Genomic DNA, 16667 nt, shown 5'->3' with positions numbered 1-16667 from the left:
ATACTGCGTTCCAGTACCGATTTCACCTCGCCCAACCCTCCATAATGCTTTTTAACCCTCTCGTAAAAAAAGATACTTCTGAAGATTGTTCTGTGATTTGGGCTCCCTTCCGTAATTGTGATTATCTTACTCTAGAGAAGATACAGCGCAAATTCACCCGCACGCTCTTCTTTAAAATGAATCTCATTCGTGTTGATTACCCCGCCCGCCTCCGTACCTTTCATCTCCCTTACTTCCAACAACGTAGAATCTTCCTCGATCCTTGTAGCCTCTTCAAACTCTCTCCCAGCCCAATGGTCTGCTCCGCCTCTGCTAATATTGTTCTTCGTATCGCGTCCTTCAACACGCGTAACGCTGACATTTTCGGTGTGGCCTTCGCCGAGCTCGAAGTCTATTTCCATTCCCCGATCCCGAGACTTACTTTAGTTTATGTAACTACGATCTTTGCTTTTTCCTTCTTCTGAGGGCAATATATGATTGGCATTTTTTCTGTTTAATAAATAAATATCTTGCTTTGTTGTGTTCAGTTTATCTCTCCATCAAGATTCTCCTTTGGACCCTTCAATCATCTTTGCAATAGTAGTAAATATCAAAAGCATTTGTTCGACCTTTGGCATTCATCAATCTCTTGAATCTCTCAACATTGAACCATCATCCCACTAGACACCCGTTCTGTCCACAATCTAACCTTTAGATATTGATTCTGAACGTTGCAGTCTGGAAGCTTTTAAAATCAGCCCCAATTATCTCCATTTTGATAAGGCTGAATCCAGTAAAAACCGCAGAGATAAATTTTGTACCCAAATACGGATGTATAAATAGAACGTGCAAATAACTCAATTTGCGAGTTGCATGCAGCTTTACTGAGAGCAAACACCATGAAGCTCAGGACATTATTTACCATTGTTTTCGTGCAAGCATCCTTATTGCAGAATGTCTGGGCTTTCAGTACAAGGCGTGACGTTGACATCACGGGGGAGCAACGTGTAAGTGTCAGGAATTATTTATAATACGGGAAAGTGTTAATGAAATGTAAGAAGTTGTGCAATGTGGAATGGTGCACGGTGGTGTGCCTCTTCAAGTGAAACCAATGCCTCGAAAGTTCTTCAAGAAACGTACTTGAGATTTGAGAAATTGCAGCAAGAAAGATGCTTCTGTGTCCTTCAGATGGTGTCGCATTTGCTGCTGTACTTTGTACTCCCACTATATTCCTGCCTTACATTATCTTAAATTATATGGTCATTATATATGTTAGTATCTTTGAAATATTTTCATGCGTCACTGAATTACTTTACCGGCATTGAACAAGTGCACATGAAAGCAGTTGGCAAATCCTTTCCCACACTCCGTGGTACATTTTCTGCTCCATCAAAGAACATTTCAATAGAACATCTTTACTTTTCCCTTTCAGATTCAAGTTCGCGTGAACTCCTTTGGCTACCCCCTCGAAGAACACTTTGTGCAAACAGCAGATGGCTACATTCTAGCAGTACATCGTATTCCACACGGCCGGGAAACTGGGGATACCAAACAGCCAAGGAAAATTGTTTTCCTTATGCATGGTTTGCTATGTTCATCGAACGACTGGATTCTGGCGGGGCCGGAGAAGGGATTGGCATTCCTCTTGGTCGATGCCGGTTACGATGTTTGGATGGGAAATGCTCGTGGCAATACCTACTCTCGAAATCATGCTTGGCTTACACCGAAAGGGAGCGAATTTTGGAGTTTTAGTTGGCATGAAATCGGCGTCTTTGATCTTCCTGCTATGATAGATTATGTGTTGGAGCAAACACGCGAGACATCACTTCATTATATTGGTCATTCGCAGGGAACAACATCCTTTTTCGTGATGAGTTCAGTGCGCCCCGAATACGGTCAGAAGATTAAGGTCATGCACGCATTGGCCCCCGTTGCGTTTATGTCGAATGCCCCCAGTCCGTTTTTCAAAGCCCTTGCCCCACTGGTTGGAAGCGCTGGAACAATGGAAAAGCTGTTCGGAAGTCATGAGTTTATGCCCAATAGCGAACTGTTTGAAATTGGCGGATCGTTGCTTTGTAAGGATGAAGCACTTACTCAAGACCTTTGCGCTAATGTTTTATTCTTGATAAGTGGGTTCGACAGCGAGAACTTGAACAAGGTCAGTTGTTTTTCTTTGGAAATATTTTGTGGTGGTTTCGTTTAAGGGTAGATGCTTTTTTATTCAGAACTTTCTCTTTTGGAATGGGGGCATTTGGTAAGTATTGCTGGGTATTATAGGGGTTCACTACAAAACCCAGGGGCTCATTAGAGCAAGTCAAGCGTCACAATATCTCGCTTTTCTATTGAATTTAGTTGTAGCGAAAATAAACTCAAGTTTCTAAGATGCTCATCAATATTTCATGAGATCAACTCGTAACATCGCAATTTCGCTACAAGCAATCATTCAGCCAAATTAAAACGGTAACCAGCGCAAAGAGCCCCTTTTAAATGAAACGATTTTCCAGCAACTTTAAATTACATAATTAACCAAGAATTTCATTTTCAGACAATGATACCTGACATCATGGCTGTCACACCAGCCGGCGCTTCCGCGAATCAGATAATCCATTATGCTCAAGGCAGCTCTGGAAAATTCCGATTCTTTGATTACGGCCTAGTGAAGAATACATTCAAATACGGCTCGCTAACACCCCCCGAATACACCCTCCAAGCAATAACTGCCCCAGTTGCGCTGTACTACGGAAACAATGATTGGCTGGCAGGTGTAAAGGATGTTCAGGAGTTAGCGGGAAAACTTGGCAACTTACTACTAAAATACGAGATTCCATTCCCGAAATGGAATCATTTGGATTTCCTTTGGGGTATCTCCGCGAAAGAATTGGTCTATGATAAAGTTATGGAAGTGATGAGTGCTTATCCGTAGGATGAAGTTAACAACGGTGAATAAACTTTTTCTGGGAAAGTTGCTACATGTGTTTTCAATGCTTCGTTCTGGGAACAGGTGCTCTCCATGTTCATTTTTTTCAGGTGGGTGATTTCAAAAGAAGTCATTGAAACTTGCTATAGAATGGGTAAAAGTTGGAAGCACCCAGTGAAATGGAATGAGGTTGCGAATGGAAGGAGCACATATTGAATCGTGTGATGTATTCGTAAAGAACAAAAGCTAACATGAAAGAAGACTTTTTCCATAACAGTACATATGGTTTCTCATTAGAAAATTGTAAGTAATCGGGTATAAAGGTTTTGTGTTCATCTTATGTGGAAACTTTCTGCGCACATTTCTTCATAAAACCCAAAATATTCCTTCATATTTTTTCAAACTACAAGAAATACGTAGATATTACAGACGTAGATATTATGTTCACGCTAAACAAGCAAGCATTGCCTATTACCGAGTACTGTATTCTACATACATGTATATAAATTGATCGTACACCTATTTTCGATTGACTTCGTGCATAAGAGTATACATATGTACATGTAAAGTGCGTATCTTGAAAACCGCTGGTTAAATGTACAAATACCATATCTCTTTCTGAATTAGGCACTAACAAGGCTTCATTAGCATATACACGATTCTGGCTTGAGTAATTGATACTGATATATGTCAGTGTCCGGACAGCTGAGTGGTTAGAGCACAAGGCTGTCGTGCGGAACGTCGGGGTTCAAATCTCACTGGTGACAGTGGAATTTGTATCGTGATTTGACGTCGGATACCAGTCGACTCAGCTGTGAATGAGTACCTGAGTCAAATCAGGGTAATAATCTCGGGCGAGCGCAATGCTGACCACATTGCCTCCTACAGTATACTGTAGTGTACCGTTACGGTCTTGAATGAAGTGCTCTAACACATTTCACGGCCTAGATCCAATATGGATTGTTGCGCCAACGATTATTATTATTATATATAAATGATTAAAACACTGAAACAAAATATTTCTCTACGTCCTCCCCTTTCACGTGAGCTTACTTTGTTGTGATATTGACGAATTGATATGTCATGATGACGTCAAACACGCTTTAAAATACAAGAAATTCATACAAAATATAAAAGTTTCGCCTTCTACAGCTCTGTTAATAATAGTTGGATTTTCGTCAAACTTATGCCTCATGTTGTCCCTCATGCTTGTATCAAATTCTAGCATCAATTTAAGGGGTTTTACAGCTAAATTTGAATAATGTGCTAATATCCTATAATTAACTTTTTTGAGCAGATATGGGAACGAGACGTATTTCGAGGTATTTCATTTAGATACATCACTGTAATTTTTTTTGCAGATTTTTCGGATGGATAGGTTCTGAGAACGAGACCCATAACACTCTGAGGATTATATTTTGAGACCTGACTCCCTTACGTTTCATCCAATATGAAATATGGGACCACCAAAAGTACTAATTGAACCCTTTCAATTGATACCCCACATGCCAACATTCTATGAAATAAAAATCTGCACCCTCCATTCACATGTATCTAGCACCCCATAAACTTAACACACAATGGCGCCACTTGCTGTATATTAAGGGAACAACAGACCACACGCTCTCACCTATTTTCGTGACAATTGGCTTAGCAGTTTCTGAATAAATCGTGTGTGACAGACAGTCAGACAGACATACTAAAGAGAAGTTGCGAGATCTCCCATCAGGCGCGTCCCTTCGTGCGGATAAAGTAATGCTCGGCGGATGCGTATGAATATGTGCTTGTACGCATTCGAAGATGTGCGTGCATGGGCATGTTTATGCGCAGGTCGGGTAGGTGGGAGAAAAACGCCCACTCCTGGATAAAAATGGCTATGGAAAGCATACCCAGAATAATAAACCAATATGGACGAAGTGAAGATCTATAAACTTACGGTACAGGGGCTCAGAACTTCAGTACCGGCTGCTTTTCTGAGTGGGCAAACAGGCTCCCGGCAGTCGATATCCCTCGACTGCTGTGCTTCGGTGGTGGATAGCTTCGCCACTGTAATATATAATGCTACAAGAAGCTTAGCAAAGGAGGTGCTTAAAGCGAGCACATTGCTCCCTAGAATGCCCATAGCAAACTCGCAGAAGGATGTGCCAAAGCACACGTCAAAAACCGCAGTGACACCGACCGCATCCGAGCGTAAAGAGTTAGGGGCGGCTTCTCAGTATCGAGAGCTGGATCCGTTTAGGAGAAACTCTATGATTATGAGATCTCCCCCAATATCCAAGGCGGAAAAGGACCTGGGCCACAGGAATCTCATTGACGCCAGAAAATGTGCGGGAAGGATGGAAAGAAGAAGAATGCTGGAACATGTGTACCAGTGTCTTTGGAAGATTTCCACCTCCGGAAAAAAAAACAAAGACAAAGGAAGACAGCAGATCAACAAGCGAGCTGACTATGCGGAAATTTTGCGGAAAGTAACAATTCCCTTCTGGACCTGGGTGAACACGGGAACCAGATAGGACAAACGCAGAAAGGCGATTTACTCCTTGAGCTTAGGCTTGGGGAGAGTAAGTCCCACGATCTATATAAGGAAATCGAGTCTTCAGTGAGCAAAGCAGCGAAGGTGGAAGTGAGCCAGGACTCAGTGCTAATTGAATGCAAGAACCTAGATGAAATCATCACAAAATCCTTGAGTCCAATGTGATAAGGCTCCGTAATGCATATAGTGTTACTCAAACGGCCACAATAGCCTTACAATTCGAAGTAGCGAAAAAGGCTATTGCTGTTGGCAAAATTCGTATCGGCTGGGTCAGCTGTCGACTGCAAGAACAGATAACGCCAAAGAGTTGTACCGAAGACGCGGAGAAGAAAAGTATATTGCCAAAGAATGCAATAGGAATCCTAAATGCCTGCTATGCAGAGAAACACATCAACTATATCGCAGACAGTTACAGATGTCCGGCGTTTAAGAAGGCGATTTCAGCTTTTCGGAAACGAAGTTCTTACAGTTGAATTTAAACCATTGCCAGGCATCTCAGGAAGTGCTTTCTCAAAGCGTGCTTTAAAATGAAATTGACGTTGTCATTACAAAGATTTCCACAGTTGTTTCTTTATATCAGACAGAAGCGGCGAGCTAGATTTGGGGAGACCGAGCAATCGAAAACAGCGATAGGCCAGAAGACGGATTCACACGAGCTAAGGTTGGCGGCATTCACATATTCAGCTGCTACGCTAGATAAATTCGTACTGATGGTGGAAAAATCAGCTTTCGAAGCAAGTCGCCACAACCCAATACTAATAGCTGCCGATCTTAACGCTTGGACTGAAGATTGGAATAGTCGTGAAACAAATGCTACAGGCCGCATATTGCTCGCAGTATTTTCAGGTCTCCAGGTTCAAGTCTTCAGGTCTCCCATATTCCGTCTCTGAAAAGTATACAGTACAATACTTTCCGGAGACGGGATATGGGAGCGGTGATAGACCTTACGTTTGTTAGCGATACATTATCTAAGGATACAAAGGCAAGTCAGAGAGGAAAATACGCACTGTGACCACCAGGCTATCATCTTTCAGATGGAGCTTAAGACAGGAGCGAAACGACTCAAGTAAACTGCAGTAGCGGGTTGGACACAAAAACTTGACAAGCAGATTTTCGAGGGAATACTGTTGTGTCCTGTCCCTTATATGGTCTATCATCCCCAACTTTGTCGTTTGGACTGTTGAAACTATCGATTTCTGTGAGCAGCCTGGTTTAAGGTTGTATAATTCGGCAAGCTTTGACATGACCTCTCCGTCGCCGGTGGAAACCGTCTTTGGACGGGAGAGAGAGTCCATAACTGGGCCGGGACTACGTTCATCTAACTGACGAGGATCCGTTTTCCTGCTGGTCAGGTCTGAGGGCAAGTAAATCTGCTGAAGACTGAGCCGAAGCAGCACCCCGGAGACTGCCCTTTCTGCATTGAAAAACATGCTAATAGGTCCCCAAATAAAGGTGGAATAGCATACGTCGAAATTTGTGTAGCCTTGGTCTTTAGTTTATAAACTGTGAACGTCTTGGGCACCTTCAGGTTCACCTATACTATTGCTCTGCTGGAATCCACCGCAGGGATTTCCCTAAAATAGTCGACGTCGAAGGTTTTTCGAGGAACAAGGACTGATAAGAATGTCGGCCATCGGAACCTGTCGAAAAAGCGCAGGTTAGCCAGTATCAAAATGCCATATATATTCGGAGCAGGTTTGCACAAAAGGAAGCTCACTAAATATCAGGCGGCTATGGAGGTATAAAACAACAGTTAAGATGAACAGTCACAGCCATTCGATTATTATTATTAATGACATAGCAGGGCCAGTACACCAATCCTCTATTTCCCTTAGAGAACAGTAACGGTTCCAGGCAGGCACTAGAACCTTCAGGGTGGAGAAGTGGAGAGTATCTGACTGCAGATCCATCTCCGATCATAGTTGAAAACTTTTCAGTCTAAATCACGAAGTGAATCCTAGCATTTCAAAGATCCCATGATCAACTGGAAAACCAGGGAAGTCTTCAGCACCTACTACAGGCACAAATACTGGCAGCCATACAGGGATTGCTTGAAGAGGTACAAGCCTGCCAAAAGGACTATCAGGAAGAAATTCTGGCTGGACTATTGTCAGAACATTGAAAGCACCAGCGAGTTTGCGAGACATAGTAAGATTGTGGTAAAGGAATATAGTACCCCAACCCTGTCGATGATTGCGGTATGATTGGAACCAAAGCGTAAGAAAGCTCCTGGATGATGGGGTAGCGCCACCGCCACTTCTGTGGAGTACGCTGATCGATTCACTACTGTGCGAACTGCAAAATTTGCAACGTACACTCAGCTTCATGCTGGTGACGTGACTATCCTTGCTCCCCGAAGAACTGGAACATCCTGGAGTTAATTTAGGTAAAAAGGAATCTGTTTGGAACAAATATGTAGAGATAAAACAAACAAGCTCTCTCGAGATGGACCTGGGAACCCAGCCCTCATGTGCTAATGTAGATATACGCTGCTATCAGTAGGCCGATGTTCGCTTGTGATGTAGTGTAATTTGTTAAGGTTAGGCCAAAAAGTTTTCACCGTAAACTAGGTACATTGCAAAAGAACTTTTTTTCTGTTTATTACCGGGGTCATGAGCACCACATTCGGCGCAGCTTTAAATGCATTACTGAATTTGCAAACCTTGGATTTATTTACCCAGAGCCCTGCAATGAGGACAGCTCATAGACGAATTCGCTTAGATTTATGAGGAATCAATGGACGTGGGGGCACAGAGCATTGGAAAAGTTACTGGTAGAACTGAATCCAGTTCACACAATGCCTTCTAATTCTCGGATCCCCATTCATCTGCTTGGTAGAATATATGAGGTTATCCTGAAGCGCAGAGAGAAGTGGGAAGTCCTAGAAGAATGTGTGGTGGGAGATACGGAAGTCTTCTACGCCGATGGCTTAAAAAAAAACAGGTCCACTTTTAGAATAAAAATGAGTAGTGGGGTTTTCGTTTGGAACAATATACAACGGTTTGCCAAGCTGAAGCATATGAGATCCTAAGGGCGGGAAACTGAATGACTGATGAGCAGGCGCAACGTAATCTACAGTGATAACCAGCCTTCATTGAGGGCGGCGAGTAATCCTTGACTTACTCGAAAATTGTTCAGGAATGCAGACACCGTTTGAACTCTATCTCTAGATTTAATACGATAGAACTACTCTTGGTGCTGGTAAAGAGGGAAATGAAATTTCGGATGTCTTAGCAAAAGAGGGTTCAGTCTCCCCCATGCCGGGATCGGAACAAGGAATTGGAGTACCAGTAGCATTGGCTAAGGCTGTCTTTATAAACTGGATACAAGAACTTTATTTGGCAATCGAAGGATTCATAAGTCCGCCATCCACTTAATGGTGGACGGGACCGCAGAAGCTTCCCATAATGACAGGTGGCAGAGCCTTAATGCTGCTAGACATACCAAACTTTTCCTGTTAGAACCTAACATGCATACCGCAAAATTAAACCTGTAGAAAAGCAGGAAGACCTGCAAGAGTTTTGTAGGCATTCCAACATGCTATAGTTCACCAGCTGGACATATGTTCAGAATAGGGATTATTCAAGATACGTTTACCTCCTGTTATAAGGAAGTGGAATCCACGGAACGTTTTCTACGTGAATGCGGCGCCTATAGGCGTATCAGACATCAGATCTTTGGTGCTACTAAATCCTGGGATATATAAACGAATCCGAGATATTCGATTAGTCACAAACATCACAATCAAACACACACATACAGGGTTGGGGAGCTGATAACCTTCGGAAAAACTAATTTCTGGCTCTGAAACTGCAAGCCAGCTAGATTCTGCTTTCCTTTATGCTTTTCCACAGCGGCCATAATGTTGGATGTCAATATCATCCAAATGACGCATCAAAGCGCTAATTGGACTCCTCGGAGCGGCCACTGCCACCTACCTACCTTATACCGTCGGATCCTGCCGATTCGATCACTACTTCGTTCTTACGGTAACCCTTTTCGTGATTTTGATCGTTTTTTTTTTAATTTCGTAGACCCATCCCACTGCCAGTTCAGATAGAATGAATCACAGGTACCCGATAGCTCTATTTGCGGGAGCAATACATGAGTATCAAGGACTCAGTTCATATTCTTGAGCTACTTCTGTGGAGCTTCACTTGCGTGCTGGTAGACCTGCATGGTCTTCATCAATTTTTGGACCAACTCTCTTTTATTTTTGTCCTTGGCATAGCTAAATTCATGTGAATCTTTTGGCCCAATATCTACTTGGACGCCATTGCAAAGGATTATTATTACTAAATATGGTGGTCAACGCTAAACGAAGAGGACGATAACTGAAAAGCAAGAAAAGGGACGGGAGCAATGTATACGATCTTATATTTCGCCTTCCCTTAAGGTACAAACAAAATGAAATTTAAACTTGGCAATGAAAGTTATTATGGTTGCTTTAAAGAGTTAATAGCATTCTGAATCAACGTATGAACTTTATGTCCTTTGGCCAGTTTGTCCGTCATTCCCATAATTGACTTCTGTCACTCTCGTAATTCTTCTAATAATTCAGTGATCCTCTCAAACTTTTTCAATTCCTTAAAACCAATTTCCGATAAAAAGCTCCATCTGCACTCGTTTGCACTCCATAAAATTCATAAATCGAAAACTACTTACATTTCGACTCGTTCAACTTTAATTCCCCAAGCCTCGGTTGCCTCGTCCAATTGCACCTGAAATTTCATCCAGTGATTAGATTCTTCGTCTCATAGTATAGCACAGAAGTCGGTGATAGCATCTATCTCCATTACCTGCATCGTGCCTGAAATGGTCATCCTTTCACTTAGAATCTCATGCAGGTGACGTGTTCCCATCGTGTTTCGCAATGTGGTTTGTGCCAGGAGTCTGGTGGAATGATGTGCATTTTCCACATTGGCTATGGACACAGTAGCATTGGAAACTCGATAGTAGACTACCGCATCAACTGAGACTGTCACGCTATCCTTCGTCAGAACCTATTCAAGGGAGTGTAGAAGACGTGAATGAGTGAAGCTAAAGTGAGTGATTAAAAGGAATTTGAAATTTGTGTTACACAACCTACCTCCTGGGGCGGTACGTCATACGTCCGTGTACGAAGGTCCACGCGAGCATAGGCGTCTATGCACGGCAGGATGAAGAAAATTCCTGGGACGAGAAAATTGACGAGAAAAGGGTGGAGTTAGAAATTAATTTCGAAGGTAAAGTACAAATGAAGGACATTCTAGGGACAATTTTATTAGTGAAGCTGCGGGCGAAGCCTTGTTGCCTTTAAAGGGGTGACTCTGAAATGCTAGCATCTATTTGAAACTCCAGGCGAAACCACTCTCTAAGGATAATTAGATTATTTTAATTATTTTAATTTTCATTTTTACAAAATAATCAAAGGAAGCAATCAAGATGAAAGCATGACAGTCTGGAAGGAACTTATTTTCTTTATGACATTTGACGAAGCGTACCAAATTAGCTCCAAGAATTACTTCAATCTTTATGACGGAGATAAACTTCCCATAGCAACCATTTATTCGAACCTTAGGCTTCCTTGAAACCTCATAAAAGTTCATAAATATCTGTTAATACACTCACCTGGTCCCTTAGCGCCACCTTGCATTAGCCGCCCCAGACGGAAAATTACGGCCCGTTCATATTCCTGAACAACCTGTTACATTGTAAACATAAAGCATAAAGGTCATTAATGGAACACCACTCTGCACGTCCCTTTCCAGGACTCGTGGCCACTAGCAAATAGGTCTTACCTTGAAACAAACCAACAAGCTGAAGGGCATCGTCACAATCACGAGCAGCCATGATAGAAATATTAGAATTTTTCCACAGGCCGATGCCTCGCCATTCGCTTCCTCCTCAGCTAGAAAATTCGAAGAAAAGGAGACAGCATTAAAAAAATAATATCCTCCCTTGTTATTGTGTAGGAAATAGGGATACAATATTTTCAGGAAAAAATCGAATTTATTTGTTCCAAGTTGTATCTTGTTTATGTCGGACCGAAGTTTCGCAAAGATATCTTTAAGGGAATTTAGTAGGCTGGAGCAAGGAGCATAATGGAATCGTTCCAGGATTTTTGGCATTGAAGGACGACTTGATCTCTGAGGGAAAATTAATTAAAAGTGGAATACCAATGGCTTGTTAAGAGAGAAAATTCTAGTAAACCCATAAATATTGAGTACCCACAACAAAACGATGAAAGATTCAACACGACCCTTGGAGGAGCGGCTAGAAAATAGATAGTGACACAATAATCCGCAAACGTACATACAAGTATACTCAGGGGATATTCGGAACCTGTATTTTATTTGCAGACATTTTTTACGGAGGGAGCACAATGTAATGATAATTATGGGTCCTGGTAGGCAAAAAATTTGGGTTGAAAATCGTATAACACTATATCGAAGAAGATTATAATGTTGATAAATTGGTGGATAAGACAGAATAAAAATGGATCCCTTTTATAGCTGATTAGGCTTTCCTTCTAAGGATAAGTGGATTGAGACGGTACTAAGGATACATTATGTGATATAAGCTATGGTTTTGGGGGATGTTTTCTCAAATTTTTTCTTGTTTACGAAACCAAAATTATTTGTTTTGGGAAGAAGGCAAATACTACCCTCAATGGATCACTTCATTTTGGAACGTTGTACGCCTACACAATAATCCAGTGAATTATTCGAGGTTCAGTAGTTTATTCGCATCTCCCGAACGAAGCTTTTGAACTGAAGCAAGAACTAGCAATTATTTTGGTAAGTAAAATAAGCCGACGTCGAATATTAATTAGGTACCTATTCAGCAGCATTCTTAGGTGAGGATAGTTAGGGCCACGTTGAAAGCTGAATATGTTTAAGCAGATTTAGCCTTAATATATCCTTTGAGAGGCATTATTGCAACCACACTTATAAAATTTTCCTAACAAAAGGCTGAAAATGCCATCTTTTCCCGTGAAATATAAAGAGCTATTTGAGGAAGTTTTAAGTATTTCTTTCGGTCGCTTATTTATAGACTGGGCTTTATAAGCCACTCTGCGTCTGGCAGAGGTAGATAGCAAATGCTTTTTTTCAGGCTCGAAGAAAGTGGACTGCTGCCAACCGCCGCTATTAATTGACAGCTTTCGGGAGCATCAGCTCTGTGAGTTGGGGCTTAAGAATGCACTGAAAGTATTCCCTTGCTGTAAGGGGCTTGCCGTAAGGGACGATCAAAAGGGGTAGAAATTTGCGGGCTAGCAACCTGCAAACTTTGAAACCTTATCGCTACCGAAACTTAACAACTGATTTCATGGGAACGACCTTTGGCTATCGAAAACGGACTATGATTGCTTTCTGGAATGTGCGCATCCTGCTTGACAATGGTAGCGGGGGTCCTAAGAATACTCGCCTTTTTGAGCATAAGCGGGAATCTCAATGATATAAGGTGGACATTATGGGCCTAGGTGAAGTAAAATCGTGGGACTCGGGAGAGTACTCCTCTCCCTCTTGCCATAATTATGGCAATCTGCTTTTACACTCTGAGAAGCCAAGTGGTAGCAGACGCGCTTCCGGTGACGGGTTGCCTCTGACGGCTACTTTGACTTCCGATGTAATGGCTTCCTGAAGGTAATATTGCGATCGTGATAGGTGATATGAATGCCAATTTAGGCCTTGACAAAATCTTGTTTGGCCATGTGATGGGGAAACACTGTCTTGGTGAGGGTAATGACAATAGTTGGAATTTCGTGGGTTTCTGTAACTTCGACCGCCTCGTTATTGGTGGTACATTATTCGAACACACAGCCTGCTATAAGGTCAGTTTGGTTTCAATTGACCAACACCGTACGAGTATTTAGATCGATCACTTCACGATCAGGAATAGATTTAGGAGTTCTTTCCTGGATGTCCGTAAGAAGAGAGGCGCTAACATCGGCCTCGAAAGGGATTACCATCTAATGGTCGCTTATGTTCACTTGCGTGTTACATCTGCCACTTCTCGCGGGGCTGGGGAGCCGCGACTCCTAACTTCAACATTGGCCGCTTATATGATTCAATTGTCGCTCGATTGTAGGTGTATTATCTTGCTACTCGAACGGTAGATATGCTGAGTAACCCACCTAATAATATCTATGAGCATTTGACTACCATCGAAAATGTTTCCACGAACGGAAGGGGTTGAAGGCTTTATTGACCGTTGCGTAGATGGCGAGCGTGACGTGCTCGAACTCCGGAGCGGAGATGTGAACAACCGATTGCATCGCCGCCGATGCACTGAACTATCGTCGGCACATCTGGCACCCTGGCACGAGAATGGCGTTTTACACTTCCTTCTTCCTGTCATCATCGCGAGTGCGGGGGCGTAGTGACATGAAGGTACAGCTGGGGCGGTCATATTGCCGGTAATGCAGTCGCCGGTTCTCGTCTCCACTATGCTACCACAACCTTTCCAGGCGAGTGTAAAAAGGGGAGTGATTTTTTAAATTCTAAAAACTTGTTTTGAGTGCGGCCATTAGAGGGGTTTCTGCGTCCTCTCTGGCATCGTAAAGATATTAGGCTGCATTCCTCTCCGGACCTTCCTACATTGACCAGGTCAACACCCTATGGACTATTTTGGCACCGTATGCAGAGTTTAGAACTTCCCTTTACATGCTCTACATCCATTTCAAGAAAGTTCTCACGAGTCTGAATAGGAGTGCATCTAGATGGCTCTAAGTAGGAGGGATATTCCGGAGAAACTACATATGATGGTGCAAAGTGGTACAAAGTGTTACGAATTAACCTCTCAGAGGAATTTGAGGTGCAAAGCGGCGCCCGCCAGGGTTGCATATCGATCCCTGGAGGCAATTAAAAGTTGTAACTGCCTCATTAATTACAGATGTGGTGGCACAGCTGTGTACAAGTAGCTGGAGAAACAAAGGATGGATCCTTGGAAGGACACATCGGGTGGAGATCTTACCGAGGTCCCCAAAGTAATCGCTTATGCCATAGAAGCTGAAAGGGCAGCACCCAGCGGGCGAGTGGACCTGCTGCTCACAGAAGAGGAAAAGCTGAACGACCTTCATCAAGACCTTCTAGAGCTCAAGTCGGACGGCGAAACCCAAGAAAGTACCATATTGGAGAAAGACAACAATACCCCGATATTGAAGAAGAGTTTCAAGTAATAATGGAGTCGATGGGCACCACTAAAGTAGCCTAGTTAAACCTCCACCATGCAAGAGTTGCATTTGTAGTAATGCAAGGGCAAGCTCTAAGGATAACATTGGAATAGTGCTAGCTGACGAACCCTGGATGTACTGGGGATAGATTGGCGGTCTACAAGGAGAAAGTATTTAGGTAATTTGGAACTCATCTAACAAAAAACCAAGAGCTTCTTCATTCTTAAACGAAATCTAAAATATATATGTCCTTCATAATTATGGCTATCCAAGTCTGACGAGAAACCAATCGAGAAGCGGAGAGCTAGTCGTGGCATCGGGCTACTCACGACGACATGCGGATTCCACCGCAGCTGATAGCTAGATTGGTTTTGTGAGAGGGGAAGCAGCTAAACTAATCGAAGAGGTACCTTCTTGAATTTATTCTTAGGAATAAGTTCAAATGTATAACAAAGGAAATACTCCTGCATTTGTGACCAGCACTAGACAAGAGCTGCTAGACATAACTCTAGGGAATACTCTGATAAACGGACAGAATAATCAGATTCGACATTGTGGGAGACTCCGAAATAAAAGAATGATAAGAAATCCCAGGAGAACGGATTGAGGCTTGGTGCATCTGAAAAACAACATGGCTCACTTACAAAGGGGCGATGATATTTGGAGCAAACTGGTACTAGAGATGGCCGTCATTGACGCATATGAGGTCAGCTAGTTGGTCGTAGGTCCAGCTAAGACTGTGGCTACATAAGCAACCAAGCTACACAAAGCTGTAGCCATAGACAGGCCATATCTTAAGATTGTGTGAAGGCGGAAGGTGGGACATTTACCGAGAATGCGGGAGAGAGGGTCTATCTCGTCTATCTCGGAATTCATTTCCCAAAGAATTCATTTCGTGGTGAAGAAGGTTATAGACAACTATTTTAAAACTAACATTCTATTGCGTAATTCCTTATGTCAGTATAAACACCTTTACCGGGTAGGACGGGCAATCGAAACTGCCTTGTATCAGCTGACGGATGTGTTACAGTCTGCCATGGAAACAAAATAAATGTCACTCTGTGTTTTTGGACATCATTGGATAATAGATCGGTAGAAGACGTCCTGACCCGCAACGGAGTTGGAAACACCCAAGGTTTCTGCATGGCCAGAATGTTAGAGAGTAGACAAACAGAAATACGGACAGTACAGACAGTAAAGCGCCGGATTCGGACGGCAAACCGAATAAAAGCTTCAAGCTTGTTTTGAAATCCAAACCGGATATTTCGCTGAGTTGTTCGAATCGTGCATGTCCGAGAGGATACTTCCTGCAATATGTAGGTGGCAGAAGCTGGCGCTGATGTCTAAGGCTAGTAAACCTTCAGGTGAAAAATCGTCCTAAAGATCTATTAAGAAAGGCTTTCAAATCAATAAAATGGGTTCCGTAAAGTCAGATCAACCATTGACATCATAAAATTGGTTACTGCCTGGACCAAGAATTCACAGAAAGAGTAGTGCCAGCAAATATTGTGTGATGTTGACCGTGGACGTGAAGGATGAATGCATCCCCATTCGGTTAATTGGAACTTTATACGGAAGTCTCTGACGACGAACGCCACGTGATATAATACTTAATGAGGGGTCCGTGGGGCATAGAGTCGGGGATGCCTTTAGTGGGGTCCAGGTTAGGGACTTTTGAAGACTTTCGCCTCCTTGAAAAAAAGACATGAACCGATTGTAATAAGGTTTATCTTTTACAGAAAAACTCTAAAAGGAATCACTTGGAATGGCCTCGACGCGAAGGCGTTAACATTACACAGAGGAGAATTTTAGGAATGTTGGCCCAGCCACTCAAACTTTGAAGTAAGTTCGTATACAGCGTTCGAGTGACTAAAGAGATTCACCATGGAAAATCCGCCCGGAACGTAGGCGGGAGTCATTTTGGCAGGACATTGCTAGGCTGATTCAAATCAATACTGACAATGCCAGCAGATGGGTGAAAAATAAAGCGTGTAGGGTTTACCGGAACTATGCCAGTTAGATATCTATAGTTGAAATTCAGGACACGCTAAGGCAAAAACTTCCTGTCGAATGCGGTGGATTGC

The 16667-nt window shown here is 42.7% G+C and overlaps 2 protein-coding genes across 5 annotated transcripts in view; one reads left to right on the top strand and one right to left on the bottom strand.

Annotated features, from left to right (window-relative positions):
• Positions 1-16667, bottom strand: part of LOC119647549 (band 7 protein AGAP004871) — a 266754-nt gene that overhangs the window by 98821 nt on the left and 151266 nt on the right. For all 4 annotated transcript variants that reach the window (XM_038048540.1, XM_038048541.1, XM_038048542.1 and 1 more), the window contains 5 exons: positions 11210-11319; positions 11040-11112; positions 10519-10601; positions 10229-10432; positions 10095-10150 (listed from right to left, as the gene is read on the bottom strand). In XM_038048540.1, coding sequence (XP_037904468.1) covers positions 10095-10150; positions 10229-10432; positions 10519-10601; positions 11040-11112; positions 11210-11319 — 526 coding nt within the window. The remainder of the gene's footprint in view (positions 1-10094; positions 10151-10228; positions 10433-10518; positions 10602-11039; positions 11113-11209; positions 11320-16667) is intronic.
• On the top strand, positions 829-2945 carry LOC119647548 (lipase 3-like). Its single transcript, XM_038048538.1, has 3 exons — positions 829-986; positions 1412-2137; positions 2525-2945. The coding sequence occupies exons 1-3, from the start codon at positions 879-881 to the stop codon at positions 2900-2902; spliced, it is 1212 nt and encodes a 403-aa protein (XP_037904466.1). The 5' UTR covers positions 829-878; the 3' UTR covers positions 2903-2945.

Source organism: Hermetia illucens, chromosome 2 (assembly GCF_905115235.1).
Source record: "Hermetia illucens chromosome 2, iHerIll2.2.curated.20191125, whole genome shotgun sequence".
Classification (NCBI taxonomy): Eukaryota; Metazoa; Arthropoda; class Insecta; order Diptera; family Stratiomyidae; genus Hermetia; species Hermetia illucens.
Note: the sequence above shows the minus strand (reverse complement) of the source record. Positions and strands in the feature narration are given on the sequence as shown.

Bases quoted from the DNA above. Each gene is read 5' to 3' on its own strand.
- LOC119647548 (XM_038048538.1), top strand. From the start codon at position 879: ATGAAGCTCAGGACATTATTTACCATTGTTTTCGTGCAAGCATCCTTA. The intron at 987-1,411 runs GTAAGTGTCAGG...TTTCCCTTTCAG, and splicing joins ACATCACGGGGGAGCAACGT to ATTCAAGTTCGCGTGAACTC. The intron at 2,138-2,524 runs GTCAGTTGTTTT...TTTCATTTTCAG, and splicing joins ACAGCGAGAACTTGAACAAG to ACAATGATACCTGACATCAT.